We start from the raw sequence: 13,245 nt of genomic DNA on the forward strand, positions 1-13,245 counted from the left end.
GATAGACATTTATCTAACCTACTCTTAAATATCTCCAGAGATGGAGATTCCACAACCTCCCTAGGCAATTTATTCCAGTGTTTAACCACCCTGACAGTTAGGAACTTTTTCCTAATGTCCAACCTAGACCTCCCTAGGTCCCTCCCTCAAATTGGATCTGAATTTCCTGGCTCAAGCCCATTTCCACCCACAATCTTCCGAAACCCCAGGACTTGGCAATAAAGCCTGCCCGGGTACCTACCAAAGCGCCCTCCAAGGCAAAGACAGCGGCCGCTCCGGTGCGCTCCAGCGGCTCCATGCGGCGCCTCCAGCGACGGCGGCGGAAGGTGTCCGTCTTGCGGTAGTTCAGGTGGAACTTCCAGCCAAAGAGAGAGGCGTATTCCCAGCCCTCACCTTCCAACTCCTCCTGCTTGTGCTGCGTGGGGACAGAGAGCAGGGGAATCACAGCGCTGCAAGGAAGGGCTGTCTGCAGGGGGACAGATCTGCTCCCCAGCCCCCTCCTGGTTCACGCTAATGCCAGGAGCTGGACTGACCTCTGGAGAGTGGTGTCAAGTACTCACAGAGCAGGCCCAGGACAAGCAGCCACAGGGCAAGCTTCCCTCATCCTGCCACTGAGCTGCCCCATCCCCCCAGACCCATTCATCACTGGTAGTTCCAACGGGTGCCCCCTTGGTCCAGTTGCTGGTGGTTCTTTGGCATTGATCAGGAACTGTGCTGAGACCCCCAAATTAAGCTGACGGCACTGCAGAGCCATCCAGAGTACAGCCTGTCATTCACAACCATCTCCTTTGCACCCCAAATAGGGATAATTTACCCACTACTGATGTGCAGCCACCTCTGGGGTGAAACAAGGCCACTGTTTACTTAGGCCCAGATCTTCAGAGGTATTTAGGAGCCTAACTCCCATTGATTTAAATGGCAATTAAGTGCCTAAATACCTCTGAGGAGCTGGGTCTTAGCCTGTAAGCTCTGGATGGCAAAGAACGTCTATTCATTGTATGTGTGTACAGCCCCTAGCGCAATGGGTCCCCAACCCTGGACTGGGATCTTTAGACCTGGCCCCACTACAAATAATAAATATGACCAGGAAGTGTTTAACACCACTCCTGGGAGCAGTGGGGAAGAGATAAAGAAGATCATCTACACTTGACACTGAGGGGAACTGAGCTAGGCACAAAGTAATTGACCCCCATTCTAATGTAGCCAGGCTGCCAAAGTTAGCTAACATCCTGATTCTGACCACAGACCGGCCAAGCACTTTGCTTTACAACTCATCTGACGCAGACCACGAGCTCAGCTACGACTCGAGGGGAAGGGCACCACCTACCGAGTCCCCCGCAGCACCCTGTTTTCCTTGGGGGTCTCCCCTCCAAGCTGGGGAGCCTGGGGGAGCTGCTGCAGCTGCAGGCCAAGGCACTGTGTCTACAGACTTTCCCATTGTGAAGGAAAAAAGCATCAGGTCAGTTTCTCTCCTCGCTGCCCGCATCCCCCATGTTTCTCTGCCTGACTGTGATACTTCAGAGCTTGACAGTATGTTTCCTTCCCTGCCCCTCTTTGGTTATTCACCAGTGAGCAGGGGGCTCCTGACAGGTTTCCTCGCTGGTAAACACAGGAGATACTTTCTCCCTAGACCTTCTGCACTGGATTTACACTGAGATGGAAAGCGGGGCAGAACTGGTAATGGGAGCTGGAGGTTCTCAGCTCTAGGTCACTGTTTCACATATGGCTGGGGATCAGAAAGTCCTTCCCATGTGACAGGCCTGTAAAATGAGTCAGGCAACTCAGTCCCTTGCCCAGCAAATCTGAGATCCTTGGAGGATCGACTGGACCCTGGAGACAAGTCCCCCTCTCTTCGGATTACAGCTAAGGCCCGGGGCGGGGAGGGATGCTCTGCTTGGCTTCTGCTTGTCCTCTGGATAAGGAGAAGACATCAGCATCTGCTGTAACATCATCACTCGTGTATTTGTACGGTGGTAGGAGCCGGCTGAGATCAGGCCCCATTGTGCTGGGAGCTGGACAAACACATGGTCATAGACAGTCCCTGCCCCAATGAGTTTACAATCTAAACAGACAAAGGCAGGATTCCTATCCCACTTCGCCAGAGGGAGAACGGGGGGTGGAGAGAGCCTAAGTGACTTGCCCGAGGTCCCCCAGGAGGCGTGTGACAGAGCTGGGACCTTTCACCGGCACCAAGTTCTCTTCATCAAATAATACTAAAGGGGCAGGCCCTTCCCCTGCGGGGCTGGCTGGCAGAGCTTAGGTGCCCTGGTATGATTTCAGAGGCTGCCGTGCCATGTCGCTATCCTATTGGAGCCTCTGGAAAGCCATGGGGGCCTGATCACCCGCTGTGCAGTGGTTTGGCGGTCAGGTCTCCCTGCATTTTCTAGTGAAAGAGGAAAAGAGAAAATCTTGGGGGAGTTTGACTGTCACAAGCCTCCAGGCTGCAGCTGTTTCAACTGCATTCCTGGGCCAACGGCGACACCTAGTGGGGAGCAGCGAGACAGCGGGATGCCGGGAGTATTTCAGAAATTAGGCAGGGAGGCGGAAACCCAGCCCTGGACAGAGCTGCCGGCACAAAGCCTGGATCCCCCATGCCCACAGGGTCTGATCTCCAGCCGTGAATGTACGGGCTAAATGGGTTATCGCCCCTCGGGGCTCCAGTGGCATCTAAGTCCTTGTGCTAGCCTCTCTGCACGGGGGTGGATCTCACCCTGGCCGAACGGCCTGCAGCGCATATTTCACCATAGCCAGGAAAGCTTGGGCGGGCATGTACGTGAGGTGTGGGGGTACTGCGTGTGAGAAGGAATTGGGTGCTGGTGAAAAGGGCCAGCACTGGAAACGGGGTCCTCTGCTTCTCCACATCAACTACACTCACTGCCCTGCCGACACGCCCTCGCCCAATGGGGCTCGGGACTCAGAGACAAGGTCACCTTCCATGCCCCAGTCAACCCTTGGCTTCTCCCCTTCCCCACTGGGACCTGAGCCACGCCTCTCAGCCACTCCTGGCCTGCTACGGGCTCCCTGCGCCATTCGCAGCAGAAACGCCTGCAGGAATCCTTGCTGAGGAGCGTTCTGGTTTTTAATTCTGTTTAAAACACAATTCCATTCCAGTGGACATCCCGGGGAGCAGCAGGCGGGAGCGTCTCAAGCTGCTCATCCGAAAACAGAGGCACGCCAACATGGCAGCTATTCATGCAAATCTGACACTGGACCTCTCTTCTGCAATCTGTGCAGCGGGGGACAACGACCCTGACCCACCTCAACGGGGACTGGAATAACTGGTCTTTGTCAGCTGCTCGGAGACATGGGCCGGCTCCTCAGCTGGAGTGAATTGGAGGAGCTCCATCGTCTTCAACTGAGCAACACCGAGGGACACCAGCTGGGGACCTGCCCCATTGACTCCAATGGAGCTACGGCCGACTGACACCAGCTGGGGACCTGCCCCATTGACTCCAATGGAGCTACGGCCGACTGACACCAGCTGGGGACCTGCCCCATTGACTCCAATGGAGCTACGGCCGACTGACACCAGCTGGGGACCTGCCCCATTGACTCCAATGGAGCTACGGCCGACTGACACCAGCTGGGGACCTGCCCCATTGACTCCAATGGAGCTACGGCCGACTGACACCAGCTGGGGACCTGCCCCATTGACTCCAATGGAGCTACGGCCGACTGACACCAGCTGGGGACCTGCCCCATTGACTTAATAATAAAACAGCAATAACCTCACAATTATTCCTGTTGTGTCAGTGTCCCAGGTGCTTCTGAGGCTGAGGGGAAGCCAAGATCCCTGCCCAGAAAAGCATACCATCCAAGGGCCAAATTCTCTCCCCCTACACAGGTAGAGTCATACCCCACTCCAGAAGTCATACTATGTAGCTCTCAAAGAGGGCTTTCCATCAGATCTCAAAGTGCTTTGGAAAGGAGGTTAGTAGCATCACCCCCATTTTACAAACTGTGAACCGGAGACAAAGTGACTTGACCAAGGTCACCCAGCAGCCCAGTGGCAGAGCTGGGAACAGAGCAACACCAATGGACCCTATTTGGGGATCTGGCCCTAGGTATTATTCTCCTCTGGGATCGCCATACCTTTTTCAGAGCCTCCATCTGCTTAAGGTCCCTCCTGCGGAGCCGCACCCACCGCCGGCGCCGGCTAGTGTGGTACATCTTCTCTGCCGGCACCCAGGCCTTGGGCTTGCGGTCTGGCGGGATAGCGATGCCGTACTCCCAGCCTCAGAGTAAAGGAGATACCCGGGTGAACGCCTTTGCATCTAACCCCTACGTCATCTCAGACACTTTCAAAATCAATTTCAGTCAGGGTTTTCCTAAATAACAAAGCTCGCTTTCCAGAACCTGCCCGCAACATGCTTTTAAAGCGTGTGTCGCTTCCCCCTCGAGTGGCTGGCCACACAGAGAATAGCAGCCTACTACTGCTGCCGGATGCCAGAGTTACCCCTTTAGCTCAGGGCCAGCTCCAGGGGTTTTGCTGCCCCAAGCGGCGGGAAAAAAAAAAAAAAGCTGCGATCGCGATTGGTGGCAGCTCCACGGCGCCGCTTTCTTCTTCAGCGGTAATTTGGCAGCAGGTCCTTCGCTCCGAGAGGTACCTGCCGCCGAATTGCCGCCGAAGAGCCCGACGTGCCGCCCTTCCCCTTGGCCGCCCCAAACACCTGCTTGCCGAGCTGGTGCCTGGAGCCGGCCCTGCTTTAGCTCAAGTGCTAGAGGCTCCGTGCTTTGGACCAGATGGCCCTGGGTGTGCATGCCCTACTGCCAGGCCGCCCAGAGGATTCAGGAGGCCTGGAGCAAAGCGGGGGAGCTGTGGCGCTTGTACTCACCTGGCGGCGGTCCGGGTCTTCGGCAGCATTTCGGTGGCGAGGGGCCCTTCAGTCGCTCCGCGTCTTCGGCAGCACTGAAGGACCCGCCACCAAAATACCGCCGAAGACCCGGAGCGACTGAAGGGCCCCCCACTGCCGAAAAGCTGCCGAAGACCCGGACCGCCGCCGGGTGAGGAAAGGGATTCTCGGCCAGGGCTCATGGGGCCGCTGTGGGGCGCAGGGCCTGGGGCAAATTGCCCCACTTGCCCCCCCCCCCCCGGCGGCCCTGCCTACTGCTGATGCATGCAGGGGGCAGCTCTGTGGACATTCAACTCTAGGGTGTGACCTTAGAACAAATCCCTCTGGGGCGTCCAGATGGTTCCCAGCATTTCTAGTCATTTGTCCCGGCTGGTTTGCAGTCCCCCTTTGTCCATCTGGGAGGGCTGAGTGGTTAACGTGCTGGCCTTGAACTCCAGTGGGGTGTCCCAGTGCTGCCTCAAGACCCACTCGCGGCAGCCCGGTTAAGCAATCTGAGGGTCCCTTCAATCAGTAATTCTGTGATGGGGTGCCTACCCCTTCCTCTGGGAGCACACTACCCAGCTCACTGCTTCGCACCATCAGGAAGCGGAGATCCAGCCCAGTTGCATCTCACCCTCCTCCTAGTAACCCCTTGTGTCCCTGCACATTCCTTTCCTCCTTGGCATTCACACCCTTCCAAGACTCAGCGGCCATGGGCAGGTCCCCCTTTTAGCTTGGCTCTGTCAAAGCAGTGGCAGGGGGAGTGGAGCAGTGACTTTTGTTGCTCTCTCTCCCGCTTGTCGGTATCTTTCTGGTGAGGAATCCCGTCTATGGCTGTGCTAGGGATCTGCTGGCCTCTTCTACACTGGCCCCTTTCCCATCGCTGGTCCAGCACGAACAGAGGGGTAAAAACGCCTTTGCCCTGCCGGCACGAGCGCTTCCATCCCTGCTACCATCAGCGGAACAGTCCTCGTGCTAGACTGATGGGGGAAGAGAACTCCCAGCACAGACGCATCCCGGGATCCATCAGCTCCCACTGATGTGAATGGAAGTCTCTAGACCCATGTAGAATGGTTTTGTCGCTCTCGTGGACAAAGGGGGACAGGTAGGCTGGGATGGGGAAGCTGGGTGCAGGGCTCCTCCCTGGAGAGGCTGTGGCCACGGTGGGCAGAGTAAAGGGGGATGGGAGATGGGGGGAAGCTGAAATATACATAAGGCTCTGGCATACCTCTCTCATCAACCGCTCGGTTGAGATCCGTGTCCCATTCCACGTCTTCCCATTTCCATCCTGGGGGACACTCGATCTCCTCCTTAGGAAGCACTTTCTCCCCGTTCTGGAAGACATGGGGAGCGTTTACTGAGCAATACTCGGCCTACGAGCGCGCCCACAGCCCACGCTGACTTCCAAGACGGCTGGCGACAAAGCCTGACACGTATCAGTTCTGCTTCTAGCCTGTGAGCCCTCTGGGCCATGTAGCACCAGCGCCAGGCTCCGTCCTGATGCTTTGTAAATAGTACCCACAGATGGAAATGCTGCAATAGCTCCATTGTTTGGGTTGTGCTGAGACTCCCAGCAGCGACTCGCTTGCTCTGCTAGATATGGACCAATGAGACAGGGAGCCCTTCCCAGACGGACAGCCCTTGGCCGGACGGTGCAGAATGGATTCCCTGAGAATGCATAAGGGGATCTGCTGATCAGTGCTGCAGTCATTTCCCGACGACCCCTCTGTGAAATGGTTTCAGTGACTCTTAACTTTTTTTTCGGGTCCCTCTGCGCAAATACATTCCTGAAGCCTGAGATGTGAAAACTGACTCATTTGTAGGTGATTCCAAAATCTAAGCCAGAGGCTACATTTTCACTCGGTTAATGTGGGTGTGGTTTGACTGACACTATTAATAAATAACCTAGCTCTTTTCACCAATAGATCTCAAAACACTCTACAAAGCAAGCCAGTATCATTAGCCTCATATGGCAGATGGGGAAACTGAGGCACAGAGTGGGGACGTGGCTTGCCCAAGGTCACCCAGCTGGCCAGTGGCAGAGCCAGGAACAGAATCCCAGGACAATCAGGGGGGTTCCCTCAGTCTCCAGCGAGGGAAGTTCTCACCACATCCATGTAGGCGTCAGCCATGTGGATCCACTGGCCTCCAGGAAGCCGGACTTGATTCTCAAACACTTCCTCTACAAAGCTCATGTGACCGGCGTCCGTGTCGTAAAGTAACCTGCATCCAGGGAGGATGAGAGGGAAAGAAAAGTGACTGAGAGCTCCCCCGCATCACCGCCACAAACTCTCGTCCTTTCAGCCAGCTGCTGCCTCCTAGATCCCAACCCGTTATCCACCGAACGGAAAATGCTCACCAAGGCCGCTGAGCAGATGCCTAGAAAATACAGCTGGATTGTTGACTACTCTAGTTATAGGTACTTCCAAAGCAGACATGAGCCTGAACGGCAGGGTCCCCATTGCTGTTTGAGCTGGACACACTATTCCAGCTGGATTCGCTTCTTGGGTGAACCTGTGTTGCGGTGCACCATTCAACAGCTGCCATGTCCCACCCCAGAGGTGGCTGCATTTCCATGGTGGGTGAAGTAACACCCGCTTATACAGGGCCACTGTCTCCTGGCAGTTCAAGAGCTATGGGAGGCCTGAAATACCATGGATCGTGGCCCCATTGCCTGGAGCCCCCAGGCAGTGGGAAGGTGGGGCAAAGGGATCTCCCAGCCCTGTGCAGTAGACAGCTGAGCTCTCTAATGCCGCTGTCCATGGAAGTATGGGACAAGTGGAGTTCATAGATTCACAGATTCCGAGGCCAGAAGGGACCACTGTGATCATCCAGTCTGACCTCAAGACATGGGCGAGGTGGGTCAGGATCAAAGGCCACGGCTTATCCCTTTGAACCCTATCCAGCTGCAGACCAGAGGAGTGGACAGACCGGTGGGTACCAGGCCCAGGCCTGTGGGTACGTGCAGTGAGTGGATCCACTGGCCACCAAGCCAGCACGGGCCACTCTTGCGCTCTTGGGCGGCAGAAATTCCCCGCAACCTGCTTCCAGGTCCAGCCCCTCCAATCCCCCAGGTAGGTCCCACACCCAAAGCTCTTTTACTTGGGCTCTGCACTGGGGGCCAGCAGCTTGTTAGCTTGGAAGCTCTTTTCGGCAGGGACCATCTTTTTTGTCTGTGTTTGTACAGCACCTAGCGCGACAGGGGGCCTGGTCCACACCGGGGGCTGATAGATGCTACTGCAATACAAATCATTTTAGTTTAATACTTTAGGAAGTGCACTGAATTCTTAACAGCTGTCAGGGGAAGAGCTGGGCCCCGGACCCACATCCCTCTAGGCTGCCGGACGGTTTGCTATCAGATCACTACATGTCCTTAGGTGTTTATGGGCCATTGGATGAAACATCTTGTAATTGACAAATGCTATTTAAACAGGGGGCTCCCGTGCCCCTGGCTGAGGGACAGATTCATAGATTCGAAGACCAGAAGAGTCCACTGTGATCATCTAGTCTGACCTTCTGTGCATCACAGGCCAGAGAACTTCCCCACGATAATTCCCAGAGTCCAGCTTTTAGCTAAACATCCCATCTTGATTTAAAAATTGTCAGTGATGGAGAACTGGTAAATTGGGAAACTGTTCCAATGGTTAATTACCCTCACTGTTAAAAATATGCACCTTGCTTCTGAATTTGCCTAGTCTCAGCTTGCAGACATTGGACCTTGTTAAACCTTTGTCTGCTAGACTGAAAATCCCATTATCAAATATTTGTTCCCCTGCGAGTACTTATAAACAGTGATCAAATCACCCCTTATTTGCTCTTTGTTAGGCTAAGCAGAGCTCCTTGAATCTACCGCTATAAGGCAGGTTTTCTTTAATCATTCTCATGGCTCTTCTCTGAACCCTCATCAGTTGACCAACATCCTTCTTGAGTTCTGGGCACCAGAACTGGACACAGTAAGAGAACATCAAGCGATCTACTCACGTCTTCTCCGGGCTGATGAACCAGTCCCCGGCCCACGTCCAGCCAACAGAGGGACGGAAACTGTCCTTAGGCAGTTTGATTTTGCCGGTCACGTCGCTGTATTTGGGGTAGGTCAGGCCAGTCGTCCCCCAGTTCCCAACCAGCGCCAGCTTCACCTGGTTCTCATACTTAAGACATCAAAATGAGAGAGACTTTCAGGATAACAGTTGGGTTGATTGGAAAGAGACCCCCAGAGACCAGCTACTTGGGAGTAAATTCATTACACAGGGAAGAGCATTCCATCACACAGGCACTTTGAGGGATATCCTCGAAGGAGTGACCTGAGAAGCCGACTCCGTGCAGGCCACCAAAGAGCATGGCCATGATCGTCAGTGGCTGTTGGCATGAGCGAGATTTGAATGAGTGACCCAGAGGTGAAGGACCCAACCCCCTTCTCCAGTCCCCTGGCTCAGGGTCTGCTTGGAATGACTGTGTTTACAGCTGAACTGTGGCTGTCCTCCTCTGCACCAACTAGCCGCAGAGCCCTGAAGTCACTTCCTTCCGGGGCAGGACGCTTACCTGCCACATTAGCGCCCCTAAAGGGAAGAAGGGGGAGGACTCAAGGATCCAGAACTCATGTCAACCTAAGTTCCCTGTAAACTGCGCGGCCGCAGGACTGCGCAGCAGCCTATTAAGTGCCGGGCAGGCGCTCAGGGAACCTAGCCCTGGCAGACCTGCCATGGCCAGTGGACAGGCGCCCCTCCCCCAGCCTGAAACCAGGCCCAGCCTGGACCTGCCCTAGCCAGGGGAGAGGTGCCCTGGCCCACCACAGCGGGGAGAGGTGCCTCTCCCCACCCCCCAGCCCAGGTGCTGCTGCAGAGAGAGAGAGAGAGATGGAGTCCTCTCTCCCCGCTGTAGCCCTGGGGCAGCCTGCACCCGAAACCCCTCATCCCCAGCCCCACCCCAGAGCCCACATCCCCCCATACCCCAACCCTCTGCCCCCTCCCACATGCCGAACCCCTCAGCCCCACCCCGCCACATGAATTCTGTTATGTACACCAATATGGAGGGGACGTGTGACACATCCCCTCCATCTTGGTGCACGTGACAAAATTCATTCCGCACAGGGTGGGAAAAACGAACACTTGTGTCCACTCACGGTTTCTGCAAAGACGGAGAGCTTCCCTTCCGCGTACTTGTTAAACTCCTTCTCGTCTACAGCCAGCCCAAACCAGAGCTGAACCCGCACCTGGGCCGGGATCCTGGGGCCCATGGCCTCTTCCTGTGGGTACTGCCAAAGAAAGGGAACCCAATTAATAGCCGCAGGGCAGCGGTTGCCCATTAAGGGTAAGGGCTAACGCCCGTCCAATAAGGATGAGAGAAGGTGGAAGCAGAGCCCTACTCACTCCTGGGCAGCCAATGACACGGCCACGCAGGCATGGAAAGGAGTGTGTGGTGTGATCTATAGTGGCTGCACTGCCTAGAACCCGCTCTCGGACAACAGAGCCCCACGCTGCCCCTGACAGCTGTGCCCTGTTAGGGATCAGGGCTTGTGGCAAAGCCAATCTCCGGGCAACCTAATGAGAGCAGCTGGCTTATAGTCAGTTGCCTGATTGGCTCCACCTGTCAGCAGACCAGGTCTTAAGCCCAGCAGCAGTTCAGTGGGTGCTCCAAGTACTTGCCCGCTGCTGAACCTGCGTTACTCCAGGTAACCCAGTCCTGCCCTTCGGCTCTGATTCCTGACTTCGGCTCTGACCCTGGGCTCCTATTTCTGCTCCTACCACTGGGCCTGTCTCCTGCTCCAGCCATTGGGCACGACTGCCCCACATCCCGGTCTCTGCCATGCCCGGTCCCTACTCTCCACACAGCAGTGGCAGCCTACTACTGAAAAACAGGCTGGTGCTGGTGCTCCAGATTTTGGTGCCTAGGATGCTAAGCTCCCTCCATCCTTTAGCTGGGGTGGTGCCCACACTGGGCAGGGGGCTGCATGCCCGGAGGGGAGGGGAACTGCCTACCCATGGCCCAAAGAGCTTACAGTCTGCAGGTAAAGGGGGCAGGTAAAGGGAAACTGAGGCAGAGAAAGGGGTGGGGGAAAGTGAGGCTGGGCAGCTGAAGGGTGACCACGGCAGGCAAGGGGCAGGAAGAAGGGGGGAGTCCAAGAGCCAATGACAATGCAGCAAAAATGATCAGAGGTCTGGAGCACATGACTTAAGAGGAGAGGCTGAGGGAACTGGGATTGTTTAGTCTGCAGAAGAGAAGAGTGAGGGGGGGATTTGATAGCAGCCTTCAACTACCTGAAAGGAGGTTCCAAAGAGGATGGATCTAGACTGTTCTCAGTGGTACCAGATGACAGAACAAGGAGCAAAGGTCTCAAGTTGCAGTGGGGGAGGTTTAGGTTGGAGATTAGGAAAAACTTTTTCACTAGGAGGGTGGTGAAGCACTGGAATGGGTTCCCTAGGGAGGTGGTGGAATCTCCTTCCTTAGAGGTTTTCCTTGACAAAGCCCTGGCTGGGATGATTTAGTTGGGATTGGTCCTGCTCTGAGCGGGGGGTTGGACTAGATGACCTCCTGTGGACCCTTCCAACCCTGATCTTCTATGATTGTATGATTCTAAATGCTGAGCGACAGGATGATGTCAAGAGGCCATGAAGTCCTTTCTGGCAGGCCCTGACTTTCCTGCTGCACCCTCTAGCCAGTGCTGGTTGCTCTGGGGACGGAGCCCCGAGGGTCTAGGGAGTCTGCCCACTAAGAACTCTCTGTGGTTGCAGCTCCCCTATGGAGGGTCACGTTGGATTGGGGGGTGGGTAAGGTGAGCTGGAAGGCCCTGATTTTCCACCAGTGCCCACCGTTCCATGGTGAGCACATGTGAGGGGTCCCAAAGCACCACCAGTGCCCTGGAGCGGGTCTGTGCCAAACGCCAGCCTACCAGCAGACAGGGCTGTGGAGCAGCCCCGGTTCCATACCGGCTCCGAGCCCACAGGAATGGGAAGCAGCAGACACAGGATGCTACAGCCAAAGCGTGAGTCTGACACACGGGGACAGCTGCCTGAGAAGGCCCTGAGCCACTGCCCATGGGCCTGGAACCCCTGTGCAACATCCCCAGCATGCAAAGCGGACTGACGGCCACAAGGGGGTGTTGGCCAGAAGCACATTGCCATGCTGGGAGGCCATCAAAGATTGCAAGCTCCCGCCATGTGCCCAGCAGTCTGGACCAGCTAACGCTGCCTTCGCTAAAGATACAGCATGTGGACGTGTGCTGAGGCCAAATTCTGTCCAGTGATGCTGGTGTAAATCCAGAGTGGCCCCACGGGAGCCAGACACCTCCAGAGTGACACCTGAGTATGAGAGCAGAATCTGGTCCCTTCTCTTTAAAAAGCTTCTAAACTGTGTACTTAAGTGCATGGGCTGGTACCTCTCAGGGGTAAATGGATCTACTCTGTGCTTTTTATGTAGCCAGGGAGATGTACAACAAAGCTCAGCACTTGTATCGCATCTGACAACATCAAACGGCTTCCCAACTGCCAACCATGTTGTGTGCCCTGCCGCTAGAGGGTAACAGCCTACTACTGCAGCCAGGTAGTGGAGTTACTCCATCAGCACAAGCGGTGGAGGCCTGTGCTCCAGGGCTCGACCCCGATGAAGATTGGTTCTTTGGGAGGGAGGAGTTGTTACGATTGCCAGGTGGGAAACGGTTTTCCTGTCCCATGAAAATGTTCAAGGTTTCAAAATCTTGCCTGTTTTGCATCGGGGTGAAACCAAGACCTTTTGAATAATTTGGTGAAAAGCCAGAGAGACAAACCCTCTGCAGAATAGTCAATAGTAAGGCCCCCACTGTGACTCAGGCAAAGCAAGGACTTGAACCCAGGTCTCCCACGTGAGCATCCTATGCACCAGACAACTGGCTACGCTGAAGTGGAAAGGGCTCACTAGCTTTCTCTCTTTCTCGTTTTGACTGACCCTTTCCTGTGAAAAGTTTTGGTGAATCGAGATACTTCCAACAAAAAAACTATTCCGAAAAGCTCCAGACCAGATCTAGCTGTTCCATACCATTCCTCACAACACCCCTGTGAGCGAGGTAGGCAGGGGAAACTGAGGCAGAGCACAGTTAAGTGACTTGCCCCAGGTCCCGCAGCAAGCTAGGGATAGAACCCAGGTGTCCTGGCTTGCAATTAAACCATGAGACAGCAGTCTTGTGGGCTGCTGACCTATTTTCACCCAGCAAAGAGCAGGGGACAGGATACGACTCTCTGCAGAGCTGTTGGTGCTGTTTATCTACTGGTGAGACGACCTTCAAGACTAAGACACCGAAAGCGGCCAACATATTGGAACAAAAATAGAAAAAATAAACAGTGAAATGTCTCGTTTGGTTTCTTCGCTCTCACTTGCTTTTTTTTTTTTTTTCAGTGATGCTAGTTTTCCATCCGTAGCTGAAGTTGAGAAAAAAACAAAATAT

The 13,245-nt window shown here is 55.0% G+C and overlaps 1 protein-coding gene across 13 annotated transcripts in view; it reads right to left on the minus strand.

The window, feature by feature from the left end:
• The window catches only part of DYSF (dysferlin), a 291,329-nt gene that overhangs the window by 139,170 nt on the left and 138,914 nt on the right, over positions 1–13,245 (minus strand). For 7 of the 13 annotated variants that reach the window (XM_065597359.1, XM_024106364.3, XM_024106362.3 and 4 more), the window contains 6 exons: positions 9,952–10,083; positions 8,814–8,980; positions 6,941–7,055; positions 6,061–6,166; positions 4,093–4,235; positions 242–415 (listed from right to left, as the gene is read on the minus strand). In XM_065597359.1, the coding sequence (XP_065453431.1) occupies positions 242–415; positions 4,093–4,235; positions 6,061–6,166; positions 6,941–7,055; positions 8,814–8,980; positions 9,952–10,083 (837 nt within the window). Of the gene's footprint in view, positions 1–241; positions 416–4,092; positions 4,236–6,060; positions 6,167–6,940; positions 7,056–7,934; positions 8,070–8,813; positions 8,981–9,951; positions 10,084–13,245 lie in introns of all 13 variants that reach the window. The other 6 variants (XM_065597358.1, XM_065597356.1, XM_065597357.1 and 3 more) reach the window with 1 other exon arrangement.

This window comes from Chrysemys picta, chromosome 5 (assembly GCF_011386835.1).
Source record: "Chrysemys picta bellii isolate R12L10 chromosome 5, ASM1138683v2, whole genome shotgun sequence".
Classification (NCBI taxonomy): Eukaryota; Metazoa; Chordata; order Testudines; family Emydidae; genus Chrysemys; species Chrysemys picta.